Here is a 27,496-nt window from a genome sequence, read left to right as displayed (position 1 = left end):
GTCCTCTTTTTATTCAACCTACTTATATGTTCAAATTACATTCTTATACATGTAATTGGATACTGAAACTTGGTCATCTTTAAGTTGTTGCAAAATGACATCAAACAATAATCCCCCTGTGAAACCAAAACCAATGCTTCTTGGTATTGCAAAACTATAACATTTTGTATTAACTTCTTAAGTGAACAGAAAAGTTTTTAAGGGTAATTCGTATGAAAAAGGAGGCACTGATGTTCGACCTCGTCCAGGGATATTAACAATGCAGACGGGTAGGTACGTCCTAGTCCTAGGATATTCTTCTAGTCTATGATCGTGAGTTCTCTTGGCAAAGGTCCGTTGGCGACCACTGATCTGGCACCACGAGAAAATAAGAAGACATGGCTTTCCTAAACCGTTTCTTGTACTGCTTGGGAGATATGACAGTTGGAGGAGTGTTCTTAGGCCCGCCAAGGATGCCAGATGCTTTGACCCAAGTTTCAAGGTGTTTGTCCCACGTATATTGCCTCATGAAATCAATAATCCCAACAACCAACTCGTTTTTCTCTTCATCCACGCCAACCAGCAAGGAATAGTCCATTACATCAATTGCCTGCGGCAGAAAACGAGTCACTACATATCAAGTAGTTGCTCCTGTCATCATAGGAGCCCCAACAGACTTGGTGCGAAATGAGATCAACCACAATTAGGGAACAAGATCACATGAATGAAACATCAATGCCGGGAGTAGTTTGAGAAACTTACTGCCAGAAATGAAGTATCATTCCAAACAGCTCTCTCCAGCAATCGCTTTGCCTTGTTACCCACAAAAATTGGAGAAGTTGGAATTGCTTCAATCAGGTTTTGGTCAAGAAGAACTTTATTGCTTCCGCTTGAATCTGGATTATACCGTGACCGAGAAGATCCCTTAAGGTCATACAGCCTTGTGATGTTACGCCCAAACAGAAGATTCTCCATCACTAACACATCCATTTTTGACTCTTTTCCACCTTTGAGATATTTTGATGAAACCTTAACCAACAAGTGGACAAGCCAAATAGGAAACACAAAGGATTAGCACTATAGCATTAGAGGAGAGAGTTGTCTCCTTAAACAAGTCAGCTGATCCATCTGAAATATTTTGTTTTCACCATGTATAGTGACAGACAAAAAAGGACAGGATAAAAAGAACATGCTTTATGCTCCATATATCAATTACTAAAAACCTGAACAAAAATTGATTGAAGGATCACCCTAAACCACCCAAGAATCTACTATACAAAATAGAGAAGGCAACTTTTCAAGTTAAAGTCAGGTACTTCACAACTTAGAAAGGTCCAAGATCATCAGTCAAAATAGTCCATATCAGTGCATGAGACACCATTAGCTAAATTTCTTCTTGTTCTTCTTGTCCCTACCTTCTCCAAAAAAGGAAGAAAAAAGGAAAATTTACGGCTCCACCATCAACTTTGTAAACGTTATTCTGGCTAACATGAATCTATTTCATTTAAATCAAAATTATCTACTGGCAGAAATTTTCGGCACAACTTACCAAATGATAAATATAATCCGGGAAGAAGTCTTCAAACACAGATCTGATCCCTAATAATTTTCTAGATGAGTTAGAAACCATCCTCTTTAAAGATAAAAGAACATAAATAATACCTGGTAAATGCCCAAGATCTTTGCCAGGCAAGTTGGACCTCCTGATCTGATGGATTCAGACAAATAATTGAAATAAGCTGGTGCAAACTTGATAAATGACTCCAACTCTGTCTTTGTAACCTGTTTAATGATAAACCGGTCATCTAAGGTTTTTGCAAAAAACACATTACTCTTGCCACCCTGTGCACCCCACTTTCTACAATGACTGAGTGAGCGTATAAAATCCAACTCCGAGGGGCAACAGTTCCTTCTCAAATCCTCAAATTTCTTTGCATAGTAACAAGTCACAGTATACTTCACTTTCCCAAGAGGGCCATCATCCGTGAAAGATACCCTGGCATGCAAAGTTTTTGTGAACAAGAGTGCCTCCAAAACTGAGCTCTGAGACCCAGGTGTGTAAAAAATGCTCTCATCAGTGGATTTCAAACTTCTAAAGGATTCAGCAGATATCTCATCAAAAGAGTGAAGTGAGAGCAGATTTGGTGAATCCAAGAGTGGTAAGGAGAATGAATCCAAGAGTGGTAAGGAGAATGAAGATTCTATGCCATCTTTTGGTTTCTCAGGCTCCTTGGATATCTGGGTATGATAATCTGCTGAGACAAGTGCATATGATATAATGCTAGTGGGTTCATCATCATAAACAGGAACAACAATATCATTAAAACCCACAGGAAGAAGTAGCCGGGCACCACCTTGACATACTAGCTTTCTGAATGACATGATATAGACAGGATTATACTTGTTAACTTTGGAAATAATTTGACCACATAACAAAGAGTCTGTGTTCAATAAGTAATAGAAATTAAAGAAGGGCATCCCTACCCAGCACATGGAATTTCTTGGCTCTTCAAAAGAAAATGACGAGGCAGGAGAATGAGCTACATTGGCCCCATCATGGCCATTAGTGCAGTTCTCCAAATCTGAGTTTGCAGCAAAAGTATCCACCTCAATTGAAGAATCTGCCACAACTTTGTTAGGATGTCTATGACCATTATCTTTAGGTGTTATAATTCTTGGGTGATTTTCACCAGACCAAGTGGAATCCAAGGTGCCTGATAAGTTTGTCCCCATGGAAAATTGCCCTTCTGAAAGGGCTCTTCTTGGGTTTCTTCCAGACTCTGGATTGTCCAATTCATTTTCCATATTTTCACTAAAGAAAATATTTTCTGCAGCCTCCTTCCTACAATTCAGATCCCCATCCTTGTTCTTTCCCTTAGGAATTTCATTGGGTTTGTTTAGCATGCAAACCTTTCCATGGTGATTAATTGTATCAATTTTAGCATCCTGAAGAATCTCAACAGGCCTGTCAATAGAAGAGACATATTTCTCCTTCAGTTTTGCAGTCAAATTGCTCAGACTGTGAACCTTGTTGCTGTCTGAGCATAAACTATATATCAGACGTTGATCCCATACATAAGAATGGAAGATTAACTGCCTTCTTAGTTTATTAATCTCAAGAATATCGATTATGGGATGGCCAAGTTTACCCTTCCTGTTCAACTCTTGTTGTAGCAACATCTGAAAAACAAAAATAATAATTAAAAAGAAAAAAGCATACTGCAAAGAGCTTAGAAATAGATTGATTACTTGAACCATACCATGGTTGGAATACTTATCAACATATGAAAGCAAAAGGCATAATTAATTTTTAATTTCTTCTTTTGTGCCCCACCTAGTGGGTTTAAGGCATGGTGGTGGTGGTGTTTTCTTATCTTGTAGTTGAAAAGTTACATGTTAGTCAAGAAAGTAACAGTCCTCTTTTTGGGTGTGAAGTAACAGTCTAAGGTTTGTACAACTTCAAAAAAGTAAGAAACATGACCTCATTTATGTACAGATTATGGATTCCGCAAGAAAAATGACTTGATTCATGTACAAGTCATGGATTGTGTATTCTGCAGAAGGAAGTGAGCCTCTTTTCTAAAACCTGGCACAGAAACAGGAAAGAATAGCAGAGGACAAGAACATAAACAAGCTACCTCCAATTCTTCTTTCTCCTTCTGTAGAATCTCCTCCAGTTCTGCTACTCTGCTTCTTGATTCTGGTGCTTTCATGCTACTGTCATGCAATATCTGCTCTGATATTTGAAATAGAGCATTGTGCACCTCAGAAAATAAGAGATCTTTATTGCTTCTGACCTACTTGTGATAAAATCAATTACCCAATGGGTTGTGCAAAGCATTAACGAATTAAATGTAAGTGAATCAGGAAAAGATGGTCATACCTCATTAACTTCTTTTTTTATCCACTCCTGATTATTAAAATTAAATTCAAGTTTTGGGCATGGAAGATGCACAGAGTGAATCTGAATTGTAGTGTAGCGAAAGCAAGCAACCATTCTTCCAGAACTGCACAAGATAAAATAAAATGGACAATAGAGATTATGTCAGTTAAGCTGAGTCTCTAAACCTCATAAGCACACTGGTGTAACAACATGCTCAAGCATGTTACTGGATAAACACTGATCTACACCAGGAGGAAGTAGATCTTCCATATCCAACCATTTTGGCTAGCAGCCTAAGAGAAAAGACCCCAACAGCATAGAAGAAGTGAAGAATCACTCCAATCTGTTACCTTAACAATCCTGCGAAGCCACTAACAAGTCCACAGAATAGTAGAAGGGCCCACAAATGAATCCATGTTATTCTCATTTCACTACTAATTAAGAAAATGTACCTTGTAATGCTAACCAGGTAAGCAGCAATAAATGTACCTTGTTTTCAGACAAGGTGCATTTATTGTATCTTGTTTTTAACATCCAAACAATTCTATTAGTTGAAAATGAGGTGCATTTACATAACTCGAGGGACAGATTCATTCTCCAGCATCCAATATAAGTATAAATATTATTGGTGTCTTTCCCTCAAACAATTTTCTCAATAAGTATTGGTTAGTTTTACAAGTGAAGAGAGTTTCCTTACCTAACAAAAAAATCATGGGGGCTTTCCTTTTGGAATTGATTCCATTTAAATATGGTGGAAAATTTCCCAGGCTTTTCATTGTAGAACATATAAAAATCCTAAGTCATAAAGCTATAAGACCATCTCAATCTCAAAAGGCAAAAATGAGCTAATAAAAATTTTCAAAGCTTAGATAAGGCCTTTTGTTAACCAATATGTTAAGCTTATTTTGGATTCAAATAAATAAACCTTCATCGTCCAATACATGCTCAGTAAGAGGCACATATACGAACACAGGACAAGTAAATGATATGACGACTTATTGTCTAACATGATAATTTTTTAAAATGTTTTGACATCACATGGTAGGGATATACATATACATTTTATGATTATTTCTGTTGTTGTGGTTTTCAAGTGCCCCTTTCAGAAAATTTCCATGATTCGTGCAACAGAGTTTTAAAAATTAGCATAAACAACAACAACAACAACATATCCAGCCTTTATCCCACTATGTGGAGTTTTAAAAATTAGCATCTTGAAGGAAAATTTACACAATTACTGCAAGTGAACAATCCACAAGTGATTTAAAGAAATATAGAAGTATTCAGAGTTTGTACGTATGTCACAAACATGTCCAACATGGACATGAAATAACACAAGGATACTAAAGATCTAACGTTAACAGATAGGAGTGGAGGGGCAAGAAGCAGTCAGAAAGAACTACTCCTACATGGCTAAATATTTATGTATGTTAAATTTGTCCTCCTTAGGTATTGATTTTATCATATTTAACTAATGGATACTAACTAAATAAATAATTATCTGCAAGATTAGAAAGAGAGAGAGAGAGACCCATAGAACCGAAGAGAATCTCGGTGAAGTGAATGACCGCAGTTTGCAACCCTGCTTGCAGCAGCATGGTTTGAAAAGCTAAGCTCCAAAAATTTCCCAAAAGATAAACCCCATGCAGCATCTGACATTACTACTCTTCTTGTGGCAGGAGGGAATCCATTCATCCGAGGACATTGCAGGCAACGGTGCCACATCCAGATTTTTCCTTCTCTTTCCCCTGGAAGAATAAACTGTTGAAGCTTCTTTACAGAAATTGTCAGGCTGCCTTGCTGATGAGTATAGGAGTGAACATGCGCTTCTGATGGCATCTCACATGATGGGCACCGATAACTCTAGTAAAGAAAACTCAACTATTCAAACTCAAAATTAGAATATGATCATAATAACAATGTAGAATAACTTTACCTGGTCAAGCAAATGGTCTTGTAAAAACCGCCCCAAAGGCTTATCAAAGGATCCATAGTATTTAATGCGAAAGAGATGGGCACGTTCGCACACAGTTCCCTTCCACACACAGCGTGTTGTTAAGGACACCAAAATGCTCCGATGATCAGAAGGCAAGGGAGATAACTCTTCTCTCAGAGAACCCACTTCCCCACTGTTAGTATTGCCTTCTATTGCTAAGGATGCAAAATTTGAAGCACTCAAACAATTTGCAGGAAACAGATTACCATTAGAATGACAACCTCCAACACCTTGTTCCATTCCTTCTGAAGTGGAAAAATGATTATAAGATATATTATCCTCTCCCAATACCTCCCAGAAATTTCCATTCAGTCTTTCCTCAAGACCAACCTTGCTGCTCTCCTCAGTGGCATGATAAGTGGAGGGCAGCTTTTGACAAACATCTGAGAAGTCATGCCCAGGACATATGGAGTCATGAGAAGCAGCAAGTTTCACAACAGTCATGGGAGGTCCTGAGTGCAAAGTTTGAGAGGTATGACTCTGTGAGAGGCATGCTGATAGCTCCATGTCTGATTTCCATTGGGGGGGAAAGGTAGCTGCTGAAGTTAAAGCTGACAAGTTGTTTGGTATTTGAGACGCACTAAGAGCACAGGTCTCCTGAGGCTTCCCAGTCTCAGAAGCGTTGATACCAGGTATGATAGATATTGACCTGCCAATACTAGGGGGGTTTTCAGGTAATGCAACGCTTATTGGAGATTTCAAAGGAAGTTCTGGCAGAGAAGCACCTTCATCAGCAAGAAATGATGTCTCTAGAGCCAAATTATAAGCAGCAAATACTCCATACTGGAGAATGTGCTTCACGTTTTTCAACTCATCCCCACTAGCACCCTTGAGCAAAATCTGAAAGAAGAAAATGCATGCATTAGTTTCCAACTGAAGTCTTTATTCATATGCAATATTGAAGGGCATCTGGTGTAAAATTTTGCCACATTGTTTTTGCATGGATTTGTCTTGTTAATGTGACTTTTAGAAGTCAATTGACATTATAAATACCGTGCCACTAACACTACCTTGGTCAGCATAAGGTGCAGTTTAATATGGACCAGACAGATTAAGGAGATAAATAGGGAACTTTATGTCAGTCAACCAGATGCACAATTGAACCATTTCCGTATATATGACCACTAATAACCCCAATAAACAATTTTGAGCTGAATGCATACCATGATGCTTTCACTAGCCTGCTTATAAAAATCTCCTTTTCCCCATTACATTTTTCCACACAAATTGAAATCAGTTTTAACTGGATAGCAAATCACTTTGGTGGAAACATACAGAATTCACCCTTCAAGGTCAATACAATGCCATCGCAAAGTGTATTACAGTATCTGAACTGCCAGTGACAAGCATCTATTTTTCCATTTGAAAATAAAGCATACTGAAAGTGTCAAGAAGGTGCATCCTTTGCAAGACTTACAGTACAGCCCAATGGTTTTGGACAACCCTCAAAAAACATCAATGTCTTTGTCAATTTCTTCCCAATTTGCCCAGCACTTCCATGCTCTTCAAGAAACTTCTCCACATGGAATGAATTGCAATAGCCTAGTTTTTGTGATGTAAGATGATCAACTGAAGGGGCTATCTGAGCACCTGTACAGCGAGCTATACGCTCTAGAAGTGGCCTCTTGAGATTCAAAACAACCGAGATGTTTCTTTCAAGCAGGTATTCTTGTGCATATCGGGATACTGATTTCTCTACCAAAAGAACATTAGGGTGATGAGCGTCAATTTTTGCCACTGCCATCTTCAAATGGTCCATTTCCTATAGAATAGTGTAAAAAGTAAGAGGGTAAGAAAAAACAACTATGTGCATCACAATATCTACTACAAAACAAGTTATCAACTTTTAAGTCATCAGCTTCATTCCCCAGTAGCAGTACATGTAATTTAGGGCGATAACTTTACAAGTGTTTGCAATCTAACCTGCTGCAACAATGTATCAAAACTTGACAGATGGTTAGAAACCCGTTGATATTCCAAAGCCCCTCCAAGAATTAGGAGTCGCGGTTTATCTATTTTTGATGCCATTCGTCGATGAGCAACATTTTTCTTACAGACAACTCCTTTAACCACCATACTAGAAGTAAAACCAAATCACTATTAGCAAATTCATATGGATAGATAGAAACAGAAATATAAAATTTAAATCCACACCACCTTATATTAGCCATAGTCAGCCATTTAAATCTCTTGTCAAAGTTTTTACCCTAGTCAGGGCCATGTATGTTGTTACTTTACAGGTGTGAGATCATTATATAGTCTTTTTTTATCCTTTCTCTATGCATTCAATATTCTAGAGAAGAAAACAAAGAACAAAAATTATCAGCTTCTCAGCAGTAGGCTGACAATATCAATCAACATTCCAAAAAGGCGAAGAAATAAAAAAGATTCTACCAAGCATCAAAAGAATTTTCCTACAGAGTTCTGATATCATATACAATGCTTGAGAAGAAAACCAGTATAAACATATCAATTAGAACACGGGAGACATTCTATCAACAAGGTAGAAGCTCCGGCGATCATTGACCAAAGTTACTGTTAACAACTTAAAAAGACTTCATTAGTAATTACTAATTACAAAATCCAAATAAGAGTCAGAAATATGCATTACATTAAGCTCAAAGTCACAAAAATGTTACGGACAAAAAGCTGCAAGAGAGACCTCCAGTGAATGGAGAAGTTAGTTATGGCTATAGACAGGGAAAACAGCAAGTAATAGCATAAAACCTAATCTAATCAGGAAAGTACCTATCACTGGGACACCCACAGGCTATACATTTAACCTTTACATATCCACCAGGATCCATTCTGCCACCCTCACTTGTATCTGGCTTAAGAAGAGTAGCAGCTTCCCAGGACAAAGATGTAATAATATCCAGCCAATTCTCTTTATTTTCCTCCACACTCAGAGATACATTCTCAACATGCAGAAGTTGCTCTACCAAGGTTCTAAAATGCCCATCGACTACATTTTTCATGGCTTTTCGATGCTCTTCACTTGACCTATCCTTATTATGGAACTGCCTACTGCTAAAGCTGCTTGAAGTATGTGGATAACCCAACTCTCCCACAGCATCCTCCTCCTCATCAAACGAAACAGCATCTCTCTCATCCTCTTGATATTCAGGATCGGGAGGAAGCCAAAGTAGTGCATTGTTCTCAAAATCAACAAGTACAGAATCCTTACTGTCCGCACTGTATATAGGAGAAACTTTATACTTTTCATCATTCTTGCAACTGACCACTTCTTCCCCAACCTTTACGAATCCTTCTAATTCTTGTGTCCCAGAGCTCCCAGGTGAAATAGAGTAAGTCCTGCATTCTGTGTCAATATTCTTACCATCTGCACGGACTTCATGTGGTCCATAGAGGTGGTCAGTCCTATCATAACTGACAGCACCATAATAATTGTCAGATTGTGGAAAATTCCCCATGTCAGAATGAGTACCACGAGTGCCATATTCATCATCCTCATCATCACTTCTGGCAGATTGGATAAGCAGGAAATAGGTTAATGGCCAACAAATACAAAGCATAAGTATATCAAATTTGACATGAGTGTTTAGATTATCTGTGGTAATAAATCATAGGTTGTGAATCACATTAAAAAGTTGAATGTATGGGTAGTTTTTACCAGAAGACTATCTCCAGAAATAAAGGCAACCAAAATGTGTTCCATATGGATAAGATGATTGAAGAAGATGATTATTGCCTCATACAAACCCTGACCCTCCTTTAACTTCCAGCCGCAAAAAAATACAAAAATTGATTGGCAGCACCAAAAAAAAAAAAAAAAAAATCCTGAAAGCCTTTTCCAAGGGATAGAGATCTCCAGCCTCTTACGGCCTTCAGGAAAGCCCCTTTCTTTTCTAATTCAAGATGCTGTTGCAACACCAGTTGTCAATAAATGACTGATTATTGCATTGTGCATATAAGATATTTTACTAAACAATTTCTCCAAAAGCTTTTTATGAAAAGTTTGATGTATGGCACACATACTGTTGAAAGATAAAGATGCGGCCAATCCTAAAGGATTAAGGAGATGTTCCGTGGATTAGAAAGAGGAGGATAATTCACCGGAATTATCCTCAAAACTGATCTTGTATATCTTGTGTATTATCTATAGATTAGTTAAAGTTATTTTTTCTTGTAATCTTGTGCTAGAATTTAGGAGTTTATCTAGTAGCTAAAATTTAGGTGATAAGTTTGTATCAATCTAGGAGACTTGTATATTTAATTCTAGCTGCTAATGGAGGAAAGATACGGTAGTTTTTATTGCTCTACCGAATTTCTTCATGGTATTAGAGCTCGGTTCCGAGTTTCTGTGGCCACCAATTATTTAGAGTTCTAATTGTAAAAGAACTCTTTAACTTGTGACATGGCTGATGATCCAACAGCTAGTATGGGAACTTCTACCCCTCTTCCAACAAAGAGCAGTCCAGTCCCTGCAACTTCTTCACATTCTCCCACAGCCTTCAATGGATCTTCCCTACATATTACTTTACACAAGCTGAATGGAACCAACTTCCGAGAGTGGTCCCAATCAGTTATGCTTGTGATTAAAGGAAAGGGGAAGGTAGGCTATCTAACCGAAGAAACCATAAAACCTAGCCAAGATTCAACAACATATGGAGTATGGGAAGCTGAGAATGCCATTGTCATGGCATGGCTAGTGAATTCAATGGAGCCGAAGGTAGGAAGAACTTACCTCTTCTACAAAACAACAAGTGAGATTTGGAACGCGGTTTGAGAGATCTATTCAGATCTTGAGAATATTGCTCAAAGCTTCCAAGTTCGATCCATCATTTGATCAACAAAGCAAGGTAACAACACGGTAATTGAGTATTACAATACCTTAACTGAATTATGGCAAGAAATGGATCTCTTCCATGAGATTACATGGGAATGCTCGGCTGATGGGAGGAAGTATAACAAGATGGTGGAGAAAGAAAGGATATTTAACTTCTTACATTGTCTAAATTCAGATTTGGATGAGGTAAGAGGACGATTGCTTGGGAATAAGCCCTTTCCATCTATGAAAGAAGTGTTTGCCGAGGTAAGAAGGGAGGAGAGTAGAAAGAAAGTGATGCTACCTAGTGGTTCAACAAACGAAGGAATATTACAAAGTTCTACCTTAAACATATCTTGTGGCCAGTCATCTATCACGACTAAGGGAGAGATGCAACGAGATAGGCAATGGTGTGACCATTGTAACAAGCCCTATCACACTAGGGACTCCTGTTGGAAGTTGCACGAGAAACTAGCCAATTGGAAACCGAGGAACCAATGGAAAGGAGTGCAGTCTGCTTATATGGTGGAATTTGAAAAGGGGAATTCAACACCAACAGTGTTAGTCTCTTTAACCCATATCAACTAGAAGTCAACCAGCAATTGTTGAATTAGACCAAGATGCAGAAGACAACCGAAAGTATGGACAGCAATAGCAATCAGGTGGTATCCTTGGCTAAACAAGGTAAGATCAGTCACTCTTTGTTCTCCAAAAGGCTGGCTACAGGGGTTTGGATTATAGATACAGGGGCATCAGATCACATGACCGGTGATCTTGAAATTCTATCCAATTTTAAATCTTGTGATCAGAATATTATTGTATTTATGGCTAATGGAACTAATACTTTAGTCCAAGGAAGGGGCATAGCCTATGTAGCAGGGCTAAGATTAGATTCAGTTCTTTATGTGCCAAATTTGAGATGTAACTTGCTATCAGTAAGCAAGATTACTCAGGATAAGAACTGGTAAGTGATATTCTCTTCTTCTCATTGTGTTTTTCAGGATAAATCTTCGGGGAGGATGATTGGCAAAACTGAAGAGAAGGGAGGTTTATATCAAATCGCCAACCTTGATCACCAAAAGGAGTTTAGGTCATTTGTTCAATCCTCTTTAGCTACAGTTTCAGAATCTGATTTAATGTTATGGCATCAAAGATTAGGGCACCCTAGCTTCGAGTATCTTAGAGTCTTGTACCCTTCAATTTCTATTAATAAAATTCAAGATTTCTATTGTGAACATTGCATTCTTGCAAAACAAACTAAGAGCACCCATTCGAAACACTCCAACAAACCATCTCAGCCATTTCATTTAGTCCACAGTGACATTTGGGGACTAGCCAGACTTTCAAGTCTAACAAATACTTGATGGTTCATCACTTTTATTGATGATCACACACGAGTTTGCTGGGTCTTCCTCATGAATGACAAATCTAAAACCTATATGGTTTTCAAGAGGTTTTATCTCATGGTAAAAAATATTTTCCAAGCTTCCATTCATATTTTAAGAAATGACAGTGGTCGAGAATACTTCTCAAATGACTTTAACCATTATCTAAATGAGCATGGTATTGTTCACCAAAGCTCTTACCCATACAACCCCCAACAAAATGGGGTACTTGAGAGGAAGAACTGGCATTTACTTGAGACACTTAGGACTCTTATGTTCACTCAATCAGTTCCCAATTCGTATAAGGGAGAGGTTGTTCTTACAACATCCTATCTCATAAATCGTCTTTCTTCAAAGACCTTGAACTTCAAAACTCCCTTAAATGTCTTTCTTGAAACTTTCCCTCACTATTCCAGGGCCTTAAACACTCTTTCTCCTAAGGTCTTCGGGTGTACCTCCTTCGTATACCAAAACCAATTAAATCCATCCAAGCTTGATCCAAAAGCACTCAAATGTGTGTTTGTTGGATACTCCCCTACCCAACAAGGCTATAAGTGCTACAACCCAACAACTCGCAAGTTCATCATTTCCCATGATGTCTCCTTTCTTGAGAATCAACCGTTCTTTCACAATACCACTCAAAATAAAAATCCAGCACACAATTGGAGTACAGTCATCTCCGTGCCTCTCAATCCCCTTATTAGTCTTCCCTCCACTAAAGCTCATCAGCCTAGACCTACCCATTCTCCAACATCCATCTTCCCATTCCTATATCATCAAGGAGGGGAGAAAGAGAAGACCGAAATCCAGCAGGGTGATCAAGACCTAACTAAACCTCTAAAGGTTTATTCCATAAGACCTAAAGATGTTCTTCAGCCAACCAATCTGTCCAACCTGGACGTAAGTCCAGACAAGACAGTTGATATTGATGTTAAAATATAACAACAACTTGCTGATGATCTAAGTGTTCCAATTTCCTTGAAAGGTAGAAGGATGTGCACCAAGCATCCTATTACTAATTTCATTGGGTACTCAAAACTATCTCCCTCTTTTAAGGCATTTACTTCCAGTTTAGACAGTGTGGCTATTCCTAGAAATGTTTATCAAGCATTGCAGGATGAAAATTGGAAACAACAATTATGAAAGAAATGGCAGCCTTGGAGAAAAATGATACATGGGAAATTATAGATCTTCGGGAGGGAAAGAAGGCAGTTGGCAGCAAGTGGGCGTTCACTCTGAAATATAAATTAGATGGAAGTTTGGAAAGGCATAAGGCAAGGCTTGTAGCTCAGGGATTTACTTAAACTCAAGGCTTGGATTGTGAAGAAACTTTTGCTCTCGTGGCTAAACTCAATTCAATCCGGATTCTACTGTCCTTAGCAGTAAATCTGGACTGGAAACTGCACCAATTAGACATCAAAAACGTCTTTCTAAACGGAGACTTAGAGGAGGAGATTTACACGAGGATACCACCAGGGTTTGAGAAAGACAATGCAAGAGATAAGGTATGCAAATTGAAAAAATATTTATATGGCCTAAAGCAATCACTTAGAGCTTGGTTTAAAGATTTAGTGATACTCTATACAAATTGGAATATAAACAGGGACAAGCGGATCACACCCTCTTTATAAAAATTCGGAAGGATGGAAGGAGAACAATCTTAATAGTCTATGTGGATGATATCATCATCACAGGGGACAATAACCAAGAAATTGAGAAGTTAAAAGAATAGTTAAGGCAGGCCTTTGAAGTAAAAGAGCTGGGGGAACTGCGATACTTCCTTGGTTTGGAAGTAGCAAGAAGTAAGGATGGCATTTTTGTATCCCAAAGAAAGCACACTCTTGACTTGCTAAAAGAGACGGGCAAACTAGAGTGTCAACCAGCAAGCACACCGCTAGAACCTAACTGGAAGAACAGAGAAGGAAAAGAAGAGCATACAATAGACAATGGCATGTACCAACGGTTGGTAGGCAAACTCATTTATTTATCTCACACAAGGCTAGTCATTACTTATGTTGTGGGTATTGTTAGCCAATTCATGCATTCACCAACTAGGAGGCACTTGGAAGTAGCCTATCATATCCTTAAATATCTTAAGGGAACACCAGGTAAGAGTCTGTTATTTACAAAAGGCCAAGATAGAGGGATAGTAGGTTATGCATATTCCAATTGGGCAAGGGCTGTGGAAGATAATAGATCCACATATGGCTATTGTACAAAATTATGGGGTAATTTAGTGACTTGGCAGAGCAAGAAACAAGAAGAAGTGGTAGCTCGTAGCAATCCTGAAGCAGAGTATCGCTCAATTGCTCAAGTAATTAGTGAAATGGTATGGGTGGAAAGGCCGCTGAAAGATTTGTCTATACCAGTGTCATCGCCTAAGTTTCTTTATAGTGATAGCAAATTAGCTATCAACATTGTCAACAATTCAGTGCAGCATGACCGGATGAAACATGTCCAAATTGATAGGCATTTTGTCAAACAAGAGCTAGAGGATGGCAACATTAAGTTGACTTATGTCCCAACAGAAGATCAACATGCAAATATTTTGACCAAAGCTATGGGAAAACAAGGCTTTGAATCGATAAGGAGCAAGCTGGGAATATTTGACATATATTCCTTAGCTTGAGGGGGGGTGTTGAAAGATAAAGATGCGGTCAATCCTAAAGGATTAAGGAGATGTTCCATGGATTAGAAGAGAGGAGGATAATTCACCAAACTGATCTTGTATATCTTGTGTATTATCTATAGATTAGTTAAAGTTATTTTATCTTGTAATCTTGTGCTAGAATTTAGGAGTTTATCTAGTAGCTAAAATTTAGGAGATAAGTTTGTATCAATCTAGGAGACTTGTATATTTAATTCTAGCTGCTAATGGAGGAAAGATACAGTAGTTTTCATTGCTCTACAGAATTTCTTCACATACAGATACTAATTGAGCAGAATTTGTGATTTAACACATGAACATGTGACCAATGTTGGAAAGTTAATATACATGGTTGAGCCTTTTATTGACAGCTTAAACTTTTGGGATGAGGGATGCCTTATCATGGTGTCAGAGCCCCATTTCAGGGAGATATCTGGTCCAAGTTTTGTTATGTCTGTTTTTCCCCCCATTATGTTTGTTGTGCATTTTTGTATCTGTGTTAGTGAACTTTTAGGTTTAGTTTGTTTGCATATGCCCATGCAGTTGCAAGTTGGTACAAGTTTTGGAAAGTTTTACGTACATTATCAGGTCTTTCTAACAGTTTAACTTTTTAGGATAAATTATATCTTGACAACTTAAACTTTTGAGACAAGAGATATCTTAACAACCAAAAATGCCTCGGTGCACTCCAAAATTTGCTACATGCAACTACTAACTAGATATATGTTCCAATTTACTTTAGTCATCAGCTCCTATCAAGTAAAGAAGTACACAGATATGTGTGATAGGATGGCATTACTTCTAATAAGTACACAGATGTGTTTGGTTGGTTGGCATCATTTTTGAACTTACGGGATTTAGGGCAGCTGCAGTGACAGATTAAACAATAGATACCTGTTGATGGGAAAATTGAATTTACTAAGAAATGGATCTCCTCCACCTGCAATAGAATTTGAGCTCCCTTGAGATGTTAAAGGACCTTGCCTAACTCTGTCAGGATTCATTTGAGGTGATTCACGATGACTGTTGTTGCCGGTATACAGCAACAGGTTGTGCGGAGCAGTTGAGTTTTGTGTCGAACTAATACTGCTGCCACTGCTGTAATAGGTGCAGCTAGAATGGGTGCTGACCAAACTCGCCGATGATGGGGACGGACTAAGGCTCGGGGTTGACGATGGGGACAAATTATGGCCCGGGCTTGATGCATTCATCTCGGTACCAGCCACAGCTGTCCCCTGTTCCCGTTGCTTAAAGCAATAACTACAGACTCTAATCCTCTCACAATCTCCTCCACTGGTCCTGTTCTCATCAGAAGAAACAGGCACTGAATTTGAGGTGCACTTGGCACAGAAAACTCGTCCACAGAGACGGCAATGGTGTCGGCGGTTGAATATGGTGAACTGTGAATCACATTCATAGCATACCCGACAGCTTTGGTCGGGCATCCAGAAGTCCCTGCTCGACATGCATGCAGGTTCTGCATTTCTCCAATTGGCCCATGATTTCCTGACGCCGCCTAGGTCAGGCAGCTTCCTGTTGTGGGAGCTACCCATAGGTGAAGATCCCGTTTCCAGCTCACCATTATCATAAAACGGCCACTCCAAAAACTAACAAGCACTGCATACTGCTACCACGCACCCCCATTTAGCAAAGTCGAAATTCAAATGAATGGCATGGCTGCATAAATTCCAACGAAAACCCTAGCTACAAATTCAGGAAACCTAGCCTGCGGATGGAAATTTTAATGACTGGCTGTCAGCAGCAGCCCCCCATCACAATAAACATAAGTAGACCACCGCCAAGTTCACAAACAAATTCAACCAAAACGACTGGGAGACTGTATTGCAGTATGGATATCAATCCGATACTCGAGCCGAGCCCCCAGCAAGTGGCGGTTAATTCCAAAAGTTTCTTCTCTCAGCGAGCCAGTTCTCCAAATTTCCTAGCAATCAAATTGGGTGAGGAGAACAAAACCAAACCCTTTAAGAAACAATGCGTGCTCTGCTCGAAGCAAACCCACCTGCGGCTGTGGCTCTCTTATATATAAGAAGTGGGAAGCAAGCAAACAACCAGCACCCGCCGTTGAAGGTTCAGAGAAGAAGCAAATTCACGACCAGCCATGAAATCTCTATTCTTCTTCCTCGTGAAAATTACAAGTACCGGTAAAAGTCAAAACACCCCTCTCTCTCTCTCTCTCTCTCTCTCTCTGTGAAGATATTTATTGGCGGCGGTAATTTCTGGCACATTCCTTGCCGTTCCAGAGGATTAGCAAACTGCCAACGCTCGTTAAAAAGAAGCACCACATACGAAAGCTGTACAATAATAATGTAAATATAAACAGAACACATGCTCATGCTGCCGCCTTGGCCTTGCTGTATCATAAACAAGCAGCATTCACGGATAGTGTATGAGGAGGAGGAGGAGACGACGATGAGCTGACTGTGATTGATGATGACGGCTAGCTATTTGGATGAAAAAAGAAGCGGCCGAAATTGAAACTGCATGATCCATCCATCTACTTTCTCCTCTTCTCTTCTTCGAATCAAACCCAAACACCAAAACTAATAAAATATTCAGAATTGCCACCTGAGAGGCAATCGGTCGTAGGCGGTAACCGGGTTTTTTCTTTAACGAATGTTACTTTTTAAAAATATTACCAAAATAGTATGAATCATGCTAGTTGTGCACCTATTTTGTATATTTTGAGCTACATAAGGGAATATTATGACCAAAATACCTTGCGCCTCATATGTGCCTCTATACGTCTCATGAGGAATTTTTTTATCATAATACTCTCTTATGTAGCTCAAGATATACAAAATTGATGTACCAACGACATTTTTCAAATAGTATTGGTCAAAACATAGACCCATACAAAGTAATAGGCAATCACGCTTTCAGAAAGAGCCTTTTTTTTATAGCCAACGCTATTCTATCCTATGACAAACACCTTCATAATAATATAAATGTTTTTAATAAGAGTATTTTGTGAGATTATCACCTTGCGTAATTTTTTATTATTTATATTTTTAATTTTGATAAAAAAATTAGGTAAAAAAATTTATTTCATTATATAAGATAAGAAATCAAACTCACGATCTACGAATCTCAATTTATCGTGACCCAACCACTTGACATGTGTTTAAAAACTTAATAAGAGTATTTTACTTTTTATTAAAAACGTTCAACGTATAATTTCTTTTTGTCTTTTCAATTTAACTACGCAAGCCTCTTTTCTTTTTCATCTTACAAACTCTACTTTCAAATCAAAAAGTTTTGACGATGATGATAGGAGGAAACGATGAACAATAACTCTATTGATACATTTTACATTGTTTTATACATATAGATACATATATACACATGTATTGTATATATTTGTACATATTACTTACCTTTGTATATAGATATTTATGTATACATATATTGTACACATTATGTATGCATGTACACATTTGTATATATGTAAGTATATATATGTATATACGTTAATTTATATGTATACATGTGATAATTTATACACGTTTGGATGATACATATGTTATAATTAAATATAAACATTTGGCCCTTATTACAGCACTAGTTAAGAGATGGCAATAGAAGACACATTCCATCTTGTAGTTGGTGCGATAATTATTACATTGTAAGACGTTCCTATTTTTATGGGATTGCTAATAGATGGTCCTCTAATCACACAAACAACAAACTAGAGATATACAAAGTTGTGTTAGCAACTGTTTGGTTGAGTTCTCCCATTAGAGGCCTTGAGTGGTTCATCGCTGAGATTCATCTTGAGCTGTAAACAATTTGCCTTCCTCCCTGATGATGCTTATGAGGAGGATGTTCAAAGGTACGTTTATTTAATCTTTATTTGAATCTAAACAATTAATTGTTCTTTGAAATGGTGATGAGTTCTTCTCTTCTTTTTTTTTTTTTTAATTTCTAAAACCATAAGAATTCGTGATCACTACTTTTACTTTTTAGGTATACATTAAGGAAACCCATGACTATAATGGTGTGCACAAGATAAGAACATAGAAGTCTATACGTTAATTCACTCCCAAAGATGTTTAAATCCTGATAGGAAAACAGCCAACCGTCAACCATAAACTTATATCACACACCAATCCTTTAGAGGGGGGGGTTACCTTTCAAGGGTTGCAAGAGCTTGCATAACACAACTAAACGAAGTGGGAACTGGCATTAATGTAGGCAGATCTGTATCATAATCTACTGGTAGTCTTATTTATATACATTGGTTGCCATATCGTCTGTAACAGCCGTATGCGTCGCTACATCCAAGTGTATAGGCATTGTTGACGAGACCCAGAGCCCTGGCATGGCAGCACAGCAACGTCAAAGCACCTAAATCTTCTCCTTTTCAACGTGCAGGAGGAAGAAACACTTTTAACGCTGAAGTTGGGAATAAAGGTCTGTAAGAGCATCATACAAGGGCTCAGCGGCCTTTGGTCTGTCCACCCTCCCAAGAAGAATATCAGTTGTGGTCAGATATGGATCCCCGTAGAAACGCAGATTAGCGTCCATTCTTGTTGCTACAATGCTTCCTTCCAGAGAAACTCCCACAAAGGCACCTGCACAAATTTTAATCACCAAAGCTTTCCTTGAGTCAATTTTTGTCCAAGCTCCTTGATTATAATATCAGCTTGTAATTATCTGGAAATATTTTCTCCAGTTTGCAATAATGCATCCGTAATTATAATACCATCATTATAAGGCTTAATCCCATTAGGTGGTGTTGACTAGCCGAGTTCAAGTTCTTCAATCATCTACATCTATAAATATATAGGCAAGTGAAATAATTGCAAGCTATGGGAATATACGAAGGGTGGTGCACAAGGCTCCTTCGTTGTGAGAGTTGTGGAGAGGGTCGATTTACACACAACCTCTCTCTCTCTCTCTCTCTCTCTCTCCCAGCAAAGAGGCTGCTTCTCACCCATTAATTTCTATTAGGCATTTGTACACTTGGTTAATGGTTTTAGAATTAGTCAATTGGTAAAAAAGGATCAGATTAAATGATTTGGACATCATCAAATGGCTGGGCCATTATTGTGGAGAACAAATAGAAATGGACCAAGCAGGACACAATCTCAAGTAGAGACTTCAAGGCAACTCTGCTCACAACAACTAGAAGATTTCTTTATGTGTTTTATGTATTGAAGGAGATTCTTAAACCATTCACATCGTTAAGTATGGGAACCATAATAATGATGTAAAGGCTTTCAGTTGCAGTGCCTATGTCTAGGGTCTACTCCAGTACTAAACCTGAATAGGACGCAATTTGAGACATCACTTCCCAGTGAATGCAAAAGAATGATTCAACTATAAGAAAGTAATTTCTGAAGAGGTAAAAGTAAACTAGGCAGAGTACCTTTGCTACAGCTGTATGTATAACACATGCCCAAACCTCTACCCCCAGCTCGCAAATCTGCTTCCAATATTCTCCCCAGAGGTCCAGCGGCTGCACTGCAACCAGCACCAAGGGAAAAATGCATGCGACTACAGAAAGTTTTTACAGCTTTTGAATCATGGAGCACAATTATTAAGTCCATTAGCTCACCCCCAACCTACAAACAAGACGTCAAGAAAAAGGCATCACTTCCAACTATAGTATGGAATACAAGTAAAGAATCTGAGTATTAATCCTTATCTGCAATAGCTGACCAGATGAATACACATTGAAAGTCCATGCAACACTTATCCATGAACATCAACATGCCTGAAAAAATCTAACTAATGATAAAGGCAGTGGCTATGAGGATGAAGCTGATGGAAAATATTTATGGATACACGCAGACTTTAAGCACATCAAATTCAATAACCTAGAATAGTGAAATGAATAAGATGCATGTCATTCAAGAAAACTGGAGCTGAACAAAGAGAAAAGCATGCAGCAGATGTAAAATCTCAGGAAGTTGAGCATGAGATGGATGCAAGTTCAAGACTGGGAGAATGAAATCTTTGTATTGAGCTTATCCATCCTAGTGCAATTGACACCAGGGACCAATACCCTAATTGCATTCTAGAATAAAATGAAGAAACACGACTAAGCAGGATTTGAGCATGAAGCATTAAAGGTTTTTCCATGCATGTGCACGTAAAATGAGAATCTTTTTAATGAGGCTAAGAAGCATCTGGAAAACGATGATCTAGCCCTGTCCAATACATTGTTTAATAGTTGTGATGGCCAACAAAATTAATGCATGGAGAACATGAAACTATGACTTATCTATAAGAAAAACAGCATTGTGGTTATGCAACATTATGTGAAGAGTAGCTACCTAAGACTAATATACAATCTTTACTTCCATAAAAGAAGCCTGTCAATTTCAAGGCTAGCATGAAGTAAAATAACAACCAGATATTTCTTTTGGTAAGGAAGATTCAATGATTTATGAAGTTTTACAGAACATAGACTTATCAATGATATATAAATGATACATGCTGAACCCAACTTAGGGAGAGAAGAATCAGAGTGAAGAAAGTAGATTTTGATGTTTTACTCTTCTGATTGGTTTTGATGATGAAAAACAACAATTGGTTTTGAATCTTAAGTCAAACAAAAATCAATTTAACATACAAAGAAAATCCGTTTCATATACTTTGTCAACATGATCAATCAAACTATATTCCTATACATGGAAGTTTGCAAATATAAGTCACATGTTAAAATGCCTAAATTATTTTCAAAAGATTGACTTGAACCGTTGGTCAAAATGGATTAAGATGAAGCAAATCTTTTCAAAGGAAAAAGAGCTATCTACAGGTTAAGGAAACCTGTCGACCATTTTGCAATTTTGGCCCAAACTATCGAAAGTTCGGAAGAGACTGTCAACTGTTCTCGTTGAAAAGCTTCTGACTGTTGACCATTTTCCTTAAGGCTATCGACTGGCAGAATGCATGTTCTCAATGTCTTGAAACTTGCCTTCGACCAATATGATATCATCTGTCGACTGATCCTTTAATTTTAGCTAATCTGTCGACTGTTCTTCAATGAACTATTGACCAACAGAATGTCTATTCCTAATGTTTCTGAAATATGCCTTGCATCTGTTGACCGATAGAATGCCTATATGAGGAACTATTGACAGTTTCTCATAAGCTGTCGATCGATACTTTTGCAGAAACCTCCAACAGCTAGTTTGTCCACTCATCCAAAGTGCTCTTCCCACTACCAACAACTATATTCTTGCAAGATCTCGTCAAACACTATAAATAGAAGTTAGATGGATGATTCAAACCATACAAGTGATCATATTGCAAGCTCTCAAGTGCTCATTCATTTTGTGCTTCATTGTTCCATTCATTTTTCTCTTCAAGGCTTTGCATTCACTTTGTAAAATTTATTTTCAAGCCTTGCATTCATTTTTGAGAAGAATTTGTAATTGAGAGTTTTGTCTCTCAGATCCTCTCTTCAGTTGTATCATTCTCTATTTTACCTAGCTTGTAGCTAGAGGACTTGCTTGTTTAAATAAAAAGTTTGTAATACCTAGCTTGTAACTAGAGAGCTTGCTTGTTTAAGTAAGAGGTTGTACATTCCTAACTTGTTGCTATAGAAGGCCTATCCGGAGTGATAGGAGGATTATAGTGAATTGCTTTTAAATTCCTTAGTGAGGAGCTAAGGGAGGGGGCAATTACATCGTTATGTCCCTCAAATGCTTTTAATCTTCACTTCATTTATTGTGCTTATCAAATCACTTCCACTTGCATCAAAATCTCATTTTCCATCAAAGAGAATTTCAAAGATCAATTAACTTTTTAAATAACCCAATTCACCCCCCTCTTGGATATCGATGCCATTGCTATTCAATCCTAACAGGTTTCCTCTCCCAGAACAATTACTTAAAAGTTCACAAACTTTGACTATAGATTAGGTTATAAACTAATGTAAGTTATTTAGCGTCTTAAGTTGCATATTCATGTTTTTTTCCAGTGGTAAGTTGCATGTTACTCAATTGTGCCAATTTCACTTTTTCCCTAATAGGAAAGCATACAGAGAAGTGAAAACCTTTAACTGAGAGTAAGCTTACCTGAGCACCCCACCCTAAACCAAAAGAGACCAAAGCAGATGGAGCAGACCATGACCCATCTGACCTTCGGGCCACAACCAAACCAGAGCCAAATTTGTAAGCAACTAGCATTCCGGCTTTAGCAACTGTCAAAATTGCCAAACCTTTGGCTCCTTTAAGAATCGTGGTGGGTATGGACTTCTCAGGGTCCAATCTGGCAACCTGTTCACTTCAAATATTGTTTCTAGTAAGAAATCAGGGGGCCTAGGCAAATTTCAATTAATCTAGGTTGGAAAAAACACTTGCAGTTTAAAGAGATAAATTTAATCATTACTTGAAAAAAATAAAGAATGTGTAACTTCCTCCTTCATGTTATTGTGCTATTATATAATGAGCACCAATTTGATGTGTCCCAAAATTGAAGTTCTATCAAGTTTTAATTTTTACATAATGCACAAAAGATTTTGTTTAGTACTCTAAAAAGCTAAAAAGAAAGTTTTATTTGATGGCTATAAGACCATTTTTTGTTGTATGCCTCAGAATGTTGGGCAATCAAATGTGGAAATGGGCAAAATATGATCATAAATGAGATGAGAACTACAGTGGGCATACAGCCATATAAATGGAACCATATGTAATAAAGTTGGTGTAAGATAAGTTGCAGGACTTATAATTAAATGAGAAATAGGATACAATGACCTTAAAAAGAATATAGCCACCGATAGCGATGGAGGTCAATAATTCATGTAGGGACTCCATCTAGTGGAATTAAGGCTTGTGGTGGTGCTTCTTGTTGTTGCACTCTAACAAGTCATCATCCTCATTGACTTTGGTCAAACATGGAGCCCAATAATTCCCACTTTCATTCAAACAGGATAAACACTGGGGACTCTACAGTAACCAAAGAAGAAAGTTTAGAGAGGGAGAGAATTTGATTGACACTACAAAGGGATTGGGAGATGAGGATAATAGACAAGGTAATAGGAGGATCAGCAAAGTGAACTGGGGATGGACATGGACAGCGACTGGAAGGGGTCTACGAGAGAGAAGAAAGAGAGCTTCAGGCTCGAAATCTGGATGCAAAGTTGGATCACACTACCCAACTGCCTTCTCAGCAAGCAGTGAATATAGAACAACTAAATGTCAAAGAGAGGGTGGCAATTTACTCGATATTGGAAAGAAATGGGAGATGGAGGTATAGACAAGGCAGAAAGGCGATCAGAACAGGTGCAGTAAAGATGGAGATGAAGAGTCCTAGAGACAAGGTAGCAATGAGAAGGGGTCCAAGAGAGAGAGAAGCAAGAGAAGGTCAGGCTTGGAGTTTGAAATGAAGTTGGCTCAAGCATCCTCCAGAATATTTTTTCCTCCCACAGGCAGTAAATGTGCTTAGAGTTTCAAGAAATTTACAAAAACCATGACAACAACACATCAAGCATTTATCCCACTATGCAGGGTCAGTGAGTTTCAAGAAAAGTGGACATTTTAGCAGTTGCTTCTACAGATGGGTGGTGTTCCTATGTTTCTGTCATCAAGGTTGTCTGAGTTTTCTCCCCTTTCCCTCTTCTGTTTACTTCAATATCTCTTTCAGCTTTCTGTTGTGACAATGCATCTTTTCATGTTTATTTCTTATTTCGTTTATATAAACCTAGCATGTAGGAGCAGTAACCAAAATATAACTTAAGTATAGGTATTTGTTTCTTTCTTTCATAAACATGAGTTTAACTATATTCTTACATCACTAGCACTACAATAAATATTCCATTATAAGAAATGATGGAGTTACCTTCCATTAATATTCAAAGAATTCATGCTACACTCACATTCAATTTGTAACAGTTGATAATGGCTAAGCCTAAGAAGCCCCAAATAGGTACCAGAGCAGAAATGAACACAAAGTGGACACAAGATACTATGATTTGAAAAAAAAAAAAAATACAAAACGACAGAAATATGACCAAAAAGAATCTATCTTTTATGGTGTGTAGGAACATAAACAAAAAGCTCCAAAAAAATTGAAAAAAAGGACTACCAAAGCAATATGAAGATACTGTTCAATTTGTAACAGTAATAATATACAAAAAAATTTAAATAAAACCAATAATTCATCATAAAGATATCAATATAAGCATTATTCAACATACAAAAAGGAAGAAAAAAGTATCTGGGTGCAATTGCATTTTTTTTAGTATCCAAAAACATATTGTATTTTTAATTTTACCCCTAAAAACTCTATTAAGAGACACGTCGTATCCTTAGGAATGTATGTCGCTTGTCCAACCCATTGACAAATTAGTTTGAAAATGAAAATATTAATAAAAAAATAGGGGCACATAATTTGGCATGTCCAGCATTATACCCTGGTGTGTGATGACTATTCACGTCCCACACATGTTGGACATGGGCCATATACCCAAAAGGAAGAGTTAATACTTTCTAGGTTTAAACATAGGCAAAAACAGCCATTACTCAAAAAAGAGCTTCCTCAAGAATGTAAATAGCACCTGGCAGAAACTCCTCAATGTATTAGAAGATTTGTATATCTCATGTTCCACTGATAAACCCACTGGTAGATTCAGCCAACCTCTGGTGCAAGTCCAGTCCATCACATCATGCTTTGCAACCTGAACGGCGTTGCTTATGGTGTTGATAAGTACATCTTGTAATGGGTCAAGCCTATCGTAGCAGGTGTCACACACCCTCTGCGGATTCCTCTCTCTAAACTTAACAGGTAACAAACACCTTCCTTTTGAGCATTCCCTACAAAATATTCCTCCACAAAACCGGCAATGATGCCGACCACGAGTGAGTGCAGTGAAGGAGGCAGTGCACTGCATGCAAGCTGTAGTAGAACTATCTGGAAGCCACTCAGGGGGTTCAGCTTCCAACATATCTTTCTGAGCACTATAGTTCATAGCATTTGGCTGAATTAGTGGTGGAGCACTTGGTATGTAAACCGAAGAGTGCAAGAAAGTTTCTCCACTCTTAGCAGAGCCAAGAAATGAAACATTTGAAGTTGAGAATTTCTGACCTTCAATGGCACCAGAACCTTTATTACGGCCAGTTACAATTGCACAAATCCCACTCAAGACATTTTTCAAGTTCACCTCAGGGGGTGTACTGTGTTGCACAGAGCTGCAATTATCTTCACCAGAATCATACCCTCCCTCAAAAAATTCTTCAGATTCAAGGGGATACTGAAACAGATATTCTTGTCTCAAGGATTTTGAACCTGAGGGTAAAGTACTACCGCCCTCCTGCTTAGCCCAAGCAGAATCACTTAAGTCATCAACACAATGGACTTTGTTGTTCTTTTCTACATTAGAAAGTGAAGAATATGAAACAGTTCCTCCAGGTTTTGCCATAAGTTAAGCAGCTATGCTGCAATACATGAACTGACTTAAATAAACCAGATAATACCCTGCATTACCAAACACATAATTGAATAATAAGAACACAATCAAAAGAAAACAAAGGGGAAAAAATTAGAAGAAAAAAAAGGTTGGTCCAATTTCATTTTGATTTGGAACAAGGTGGAAAACGGCGAAGCAACATCTCACATGAAATGGGTCATTTATTAATCAGTAAAATATTATTTTCTGATAACAAAATCAATAACCAATAACAGGAAAAAAAAAGAAGAAGAAAACCTATGCTTACCATTTTGTAATTTTATTATTCTTCTTATCATTAAATATCACCCAAAAGACTCAAAAGTAGTGCATCAGATGTATGATACAGCTAAAATGCGATCCCATTACAGGATATCGACCTATTACCACTTGTCCACTCAAATAAAATCACCTCTATCATGTTTGTTTTCCTGAGAATTGATGTTAACCTTTAGGAGGAGTGAAAAACCACAGTTTTCGAGAATAACCCAATAGTTAATGTTTTGCAGCTTAGCAGATCTCAAAGACAATACATCCTAACAAGCATGCAGTTCGGCTACGATGTAATGGAAACTAGCTCTGTTTTATTTGTCCAGTTAATGAAAGACAGTCAAAAATGAGAAAAAATCGGATTATGAAACACATGAACAAAATATGTAAGAAGGTATGTAGGCAGACGTTTGAAACAGAATCATCTACCGTGCCGTCAAATTGAAACCTAGTGTCCGCGCGTACCTCCGTTAACAAGTTCTCACAAAGAACACCAAATCAATAGTCTTTGGCCTTTCCAGCAACTACTAAGAGATTTAAACGAAACAAAACAAATAAATAAACAAACAAAAGAAGCAAAAATTATTTTTTAGAACTTGGATACAAAATTGGAAGTCTTTGCTTTGCAATTAGGGTTTGCCGGCAGCTCCGTTTGCTTTAATGTGAAGGAAAACCACCAACAGAAGGAATAGCAGAGAAGGGGGATTCGAGATTAGAGAATAAGGCTAAGGCCTGACTTTACGTACTTACTTTTTCTCTTCCCCGTTTGCGTTTGCTTCGAAGCGCACTGTGACAACTGATAAAGAGATCAAGAAAAAGGAGAAGAAGAAGAAGACGAACAGGGCCTTCCCCTTCGCTTACAAAGAGCTTTGATCCATTTTTTTTTTCTTTTTCTTTTTTTTTTCAGCAAAAAATATCTAAACTAAATGTAAAAATAAATTTAAATAAATAAAATGATGTTTGATGGTTATAATTTAATTTTTAACTATTTTAGATATAATTTTAAAAATAATCCGTGATAAAATTATTAAAAATTAATTATTATTTATTTAAAAATTATGAATTCATACCTTATTAGGGTAATTAATTTAATTAGACAGAAGTAAAAAAAGTTAATTGGGTCCTTAACAG

At 37.7% G+C, this 27,496-nt stretch overlaps 2 protein-coding genes across 6 annotated transcripts; both read right to left on the bottom strand.

The window, feature by feature from the left end:
* Nucleotides 1–117: 117 nt before the first annotated feature.
* LOC127806132 (1-phosphatidylinositol-3-phosphate 5-kinase FAB1B) lies at nt 118–17,205 on the bottom strand. 3 transcript variants are annotated; one of them, XM_052343199.1, is made up of 11 exons: nt 15,574–17,205; nt 8,607–9,338; nt 7,782–7,935; nt 7,276–7,620; nt 5,799–6,698; nt 5,394–5,725; nt 3,863–3,986; nt 3,618–3,776; nt 1,642–3,159; nt 742–1,008; nt 118–589 (listed from the first exon to the last, which is right to left on the bottom strand). In XM_052343199.1, the coding sequence occupies exons 1-11, from the start codon at nt 16,230–16,232 to the stop codon at nt 305–307; spliced, it is 5,475 nt and encodes a 1,824-aa protein (XP_052199159.1). In that variant the 5' UTR covers nt 16,233–17,205; the 3' UTR covers nt 118–304. The 3 variants fall into 3 exon arrangements, with proteins under 3 accessions (XP_052199159.1, XP_052199158.1, XP_052199160.1); XM_052343198.1 differs by having other exon boundaries at nt 8,607–9,341; nt 15,574–17,204; XM_052343200.1 differs by having other exon boundaries at nt 8,607–9,341; nt 15,532–15,658.
* A 1,519-nt stretch (nt 17,206–18,724) lies between these two features.
* On the bottom strand, nt 18,725–27,253 carry LOC127806431 (uncharacterized). Of its 3 annotated transcripts, none has more exons than XM_052343724.1 (5): nt 27,116–27,253; nt 25,208–26,124; nt 22,728–22,928; nt 20,069–20,264; nt 18,725–19,271 (listed from the first exon to the last, which is right to left on the bottom strand). In XM_052343724.1, the coding sequence occupies exons 2-5, from the start codon at nt 26,066–26,068 to the stop codon at nt 19,087–19,089; spliced, it is 1,443 nt and encodes a 480-aa protein (XP_052199684.1). In that variant the 5' UTR covers nt 26,069–26,124; nt 27,116–27,253; the 3' UTR covers nt 18,725–19,086. The 3 variants fall into 3 exon arrangements, with proteins under 3 accessions (XP_052199684.1, XP_052199683.1, XP_052199685.1); XM_052343723.1 differs by having other exon boundaries at nt 27,112–27,247; XM_052343725.1 differs by lacking the exon at nt 27,116–27,253 and adding an exon at nt 26,831–26,889.
* Nucleotides 27,254–27,496: the final 243 nt, after the last annotated feature.

Source organism: Diospyros lotus, chromosome 7 (assembly GCF_014633365.1).
Source record: "Diospyros lotus cultivar Yz01 chromosome 7, ASM1463336v1, whole genome shotgun sequence".
NCBI lineage: Eukaryota > Viridiplantae > Streptophyta > Magnoliopsida > Ericales > Ebenaceae > Diospyros > Diospyros lotus.
The sequence above is the reverse complement of the archived record's forward strand: the minus strand, read 5'-3'. Positions and strand labels throughout refer to the sequence as shown.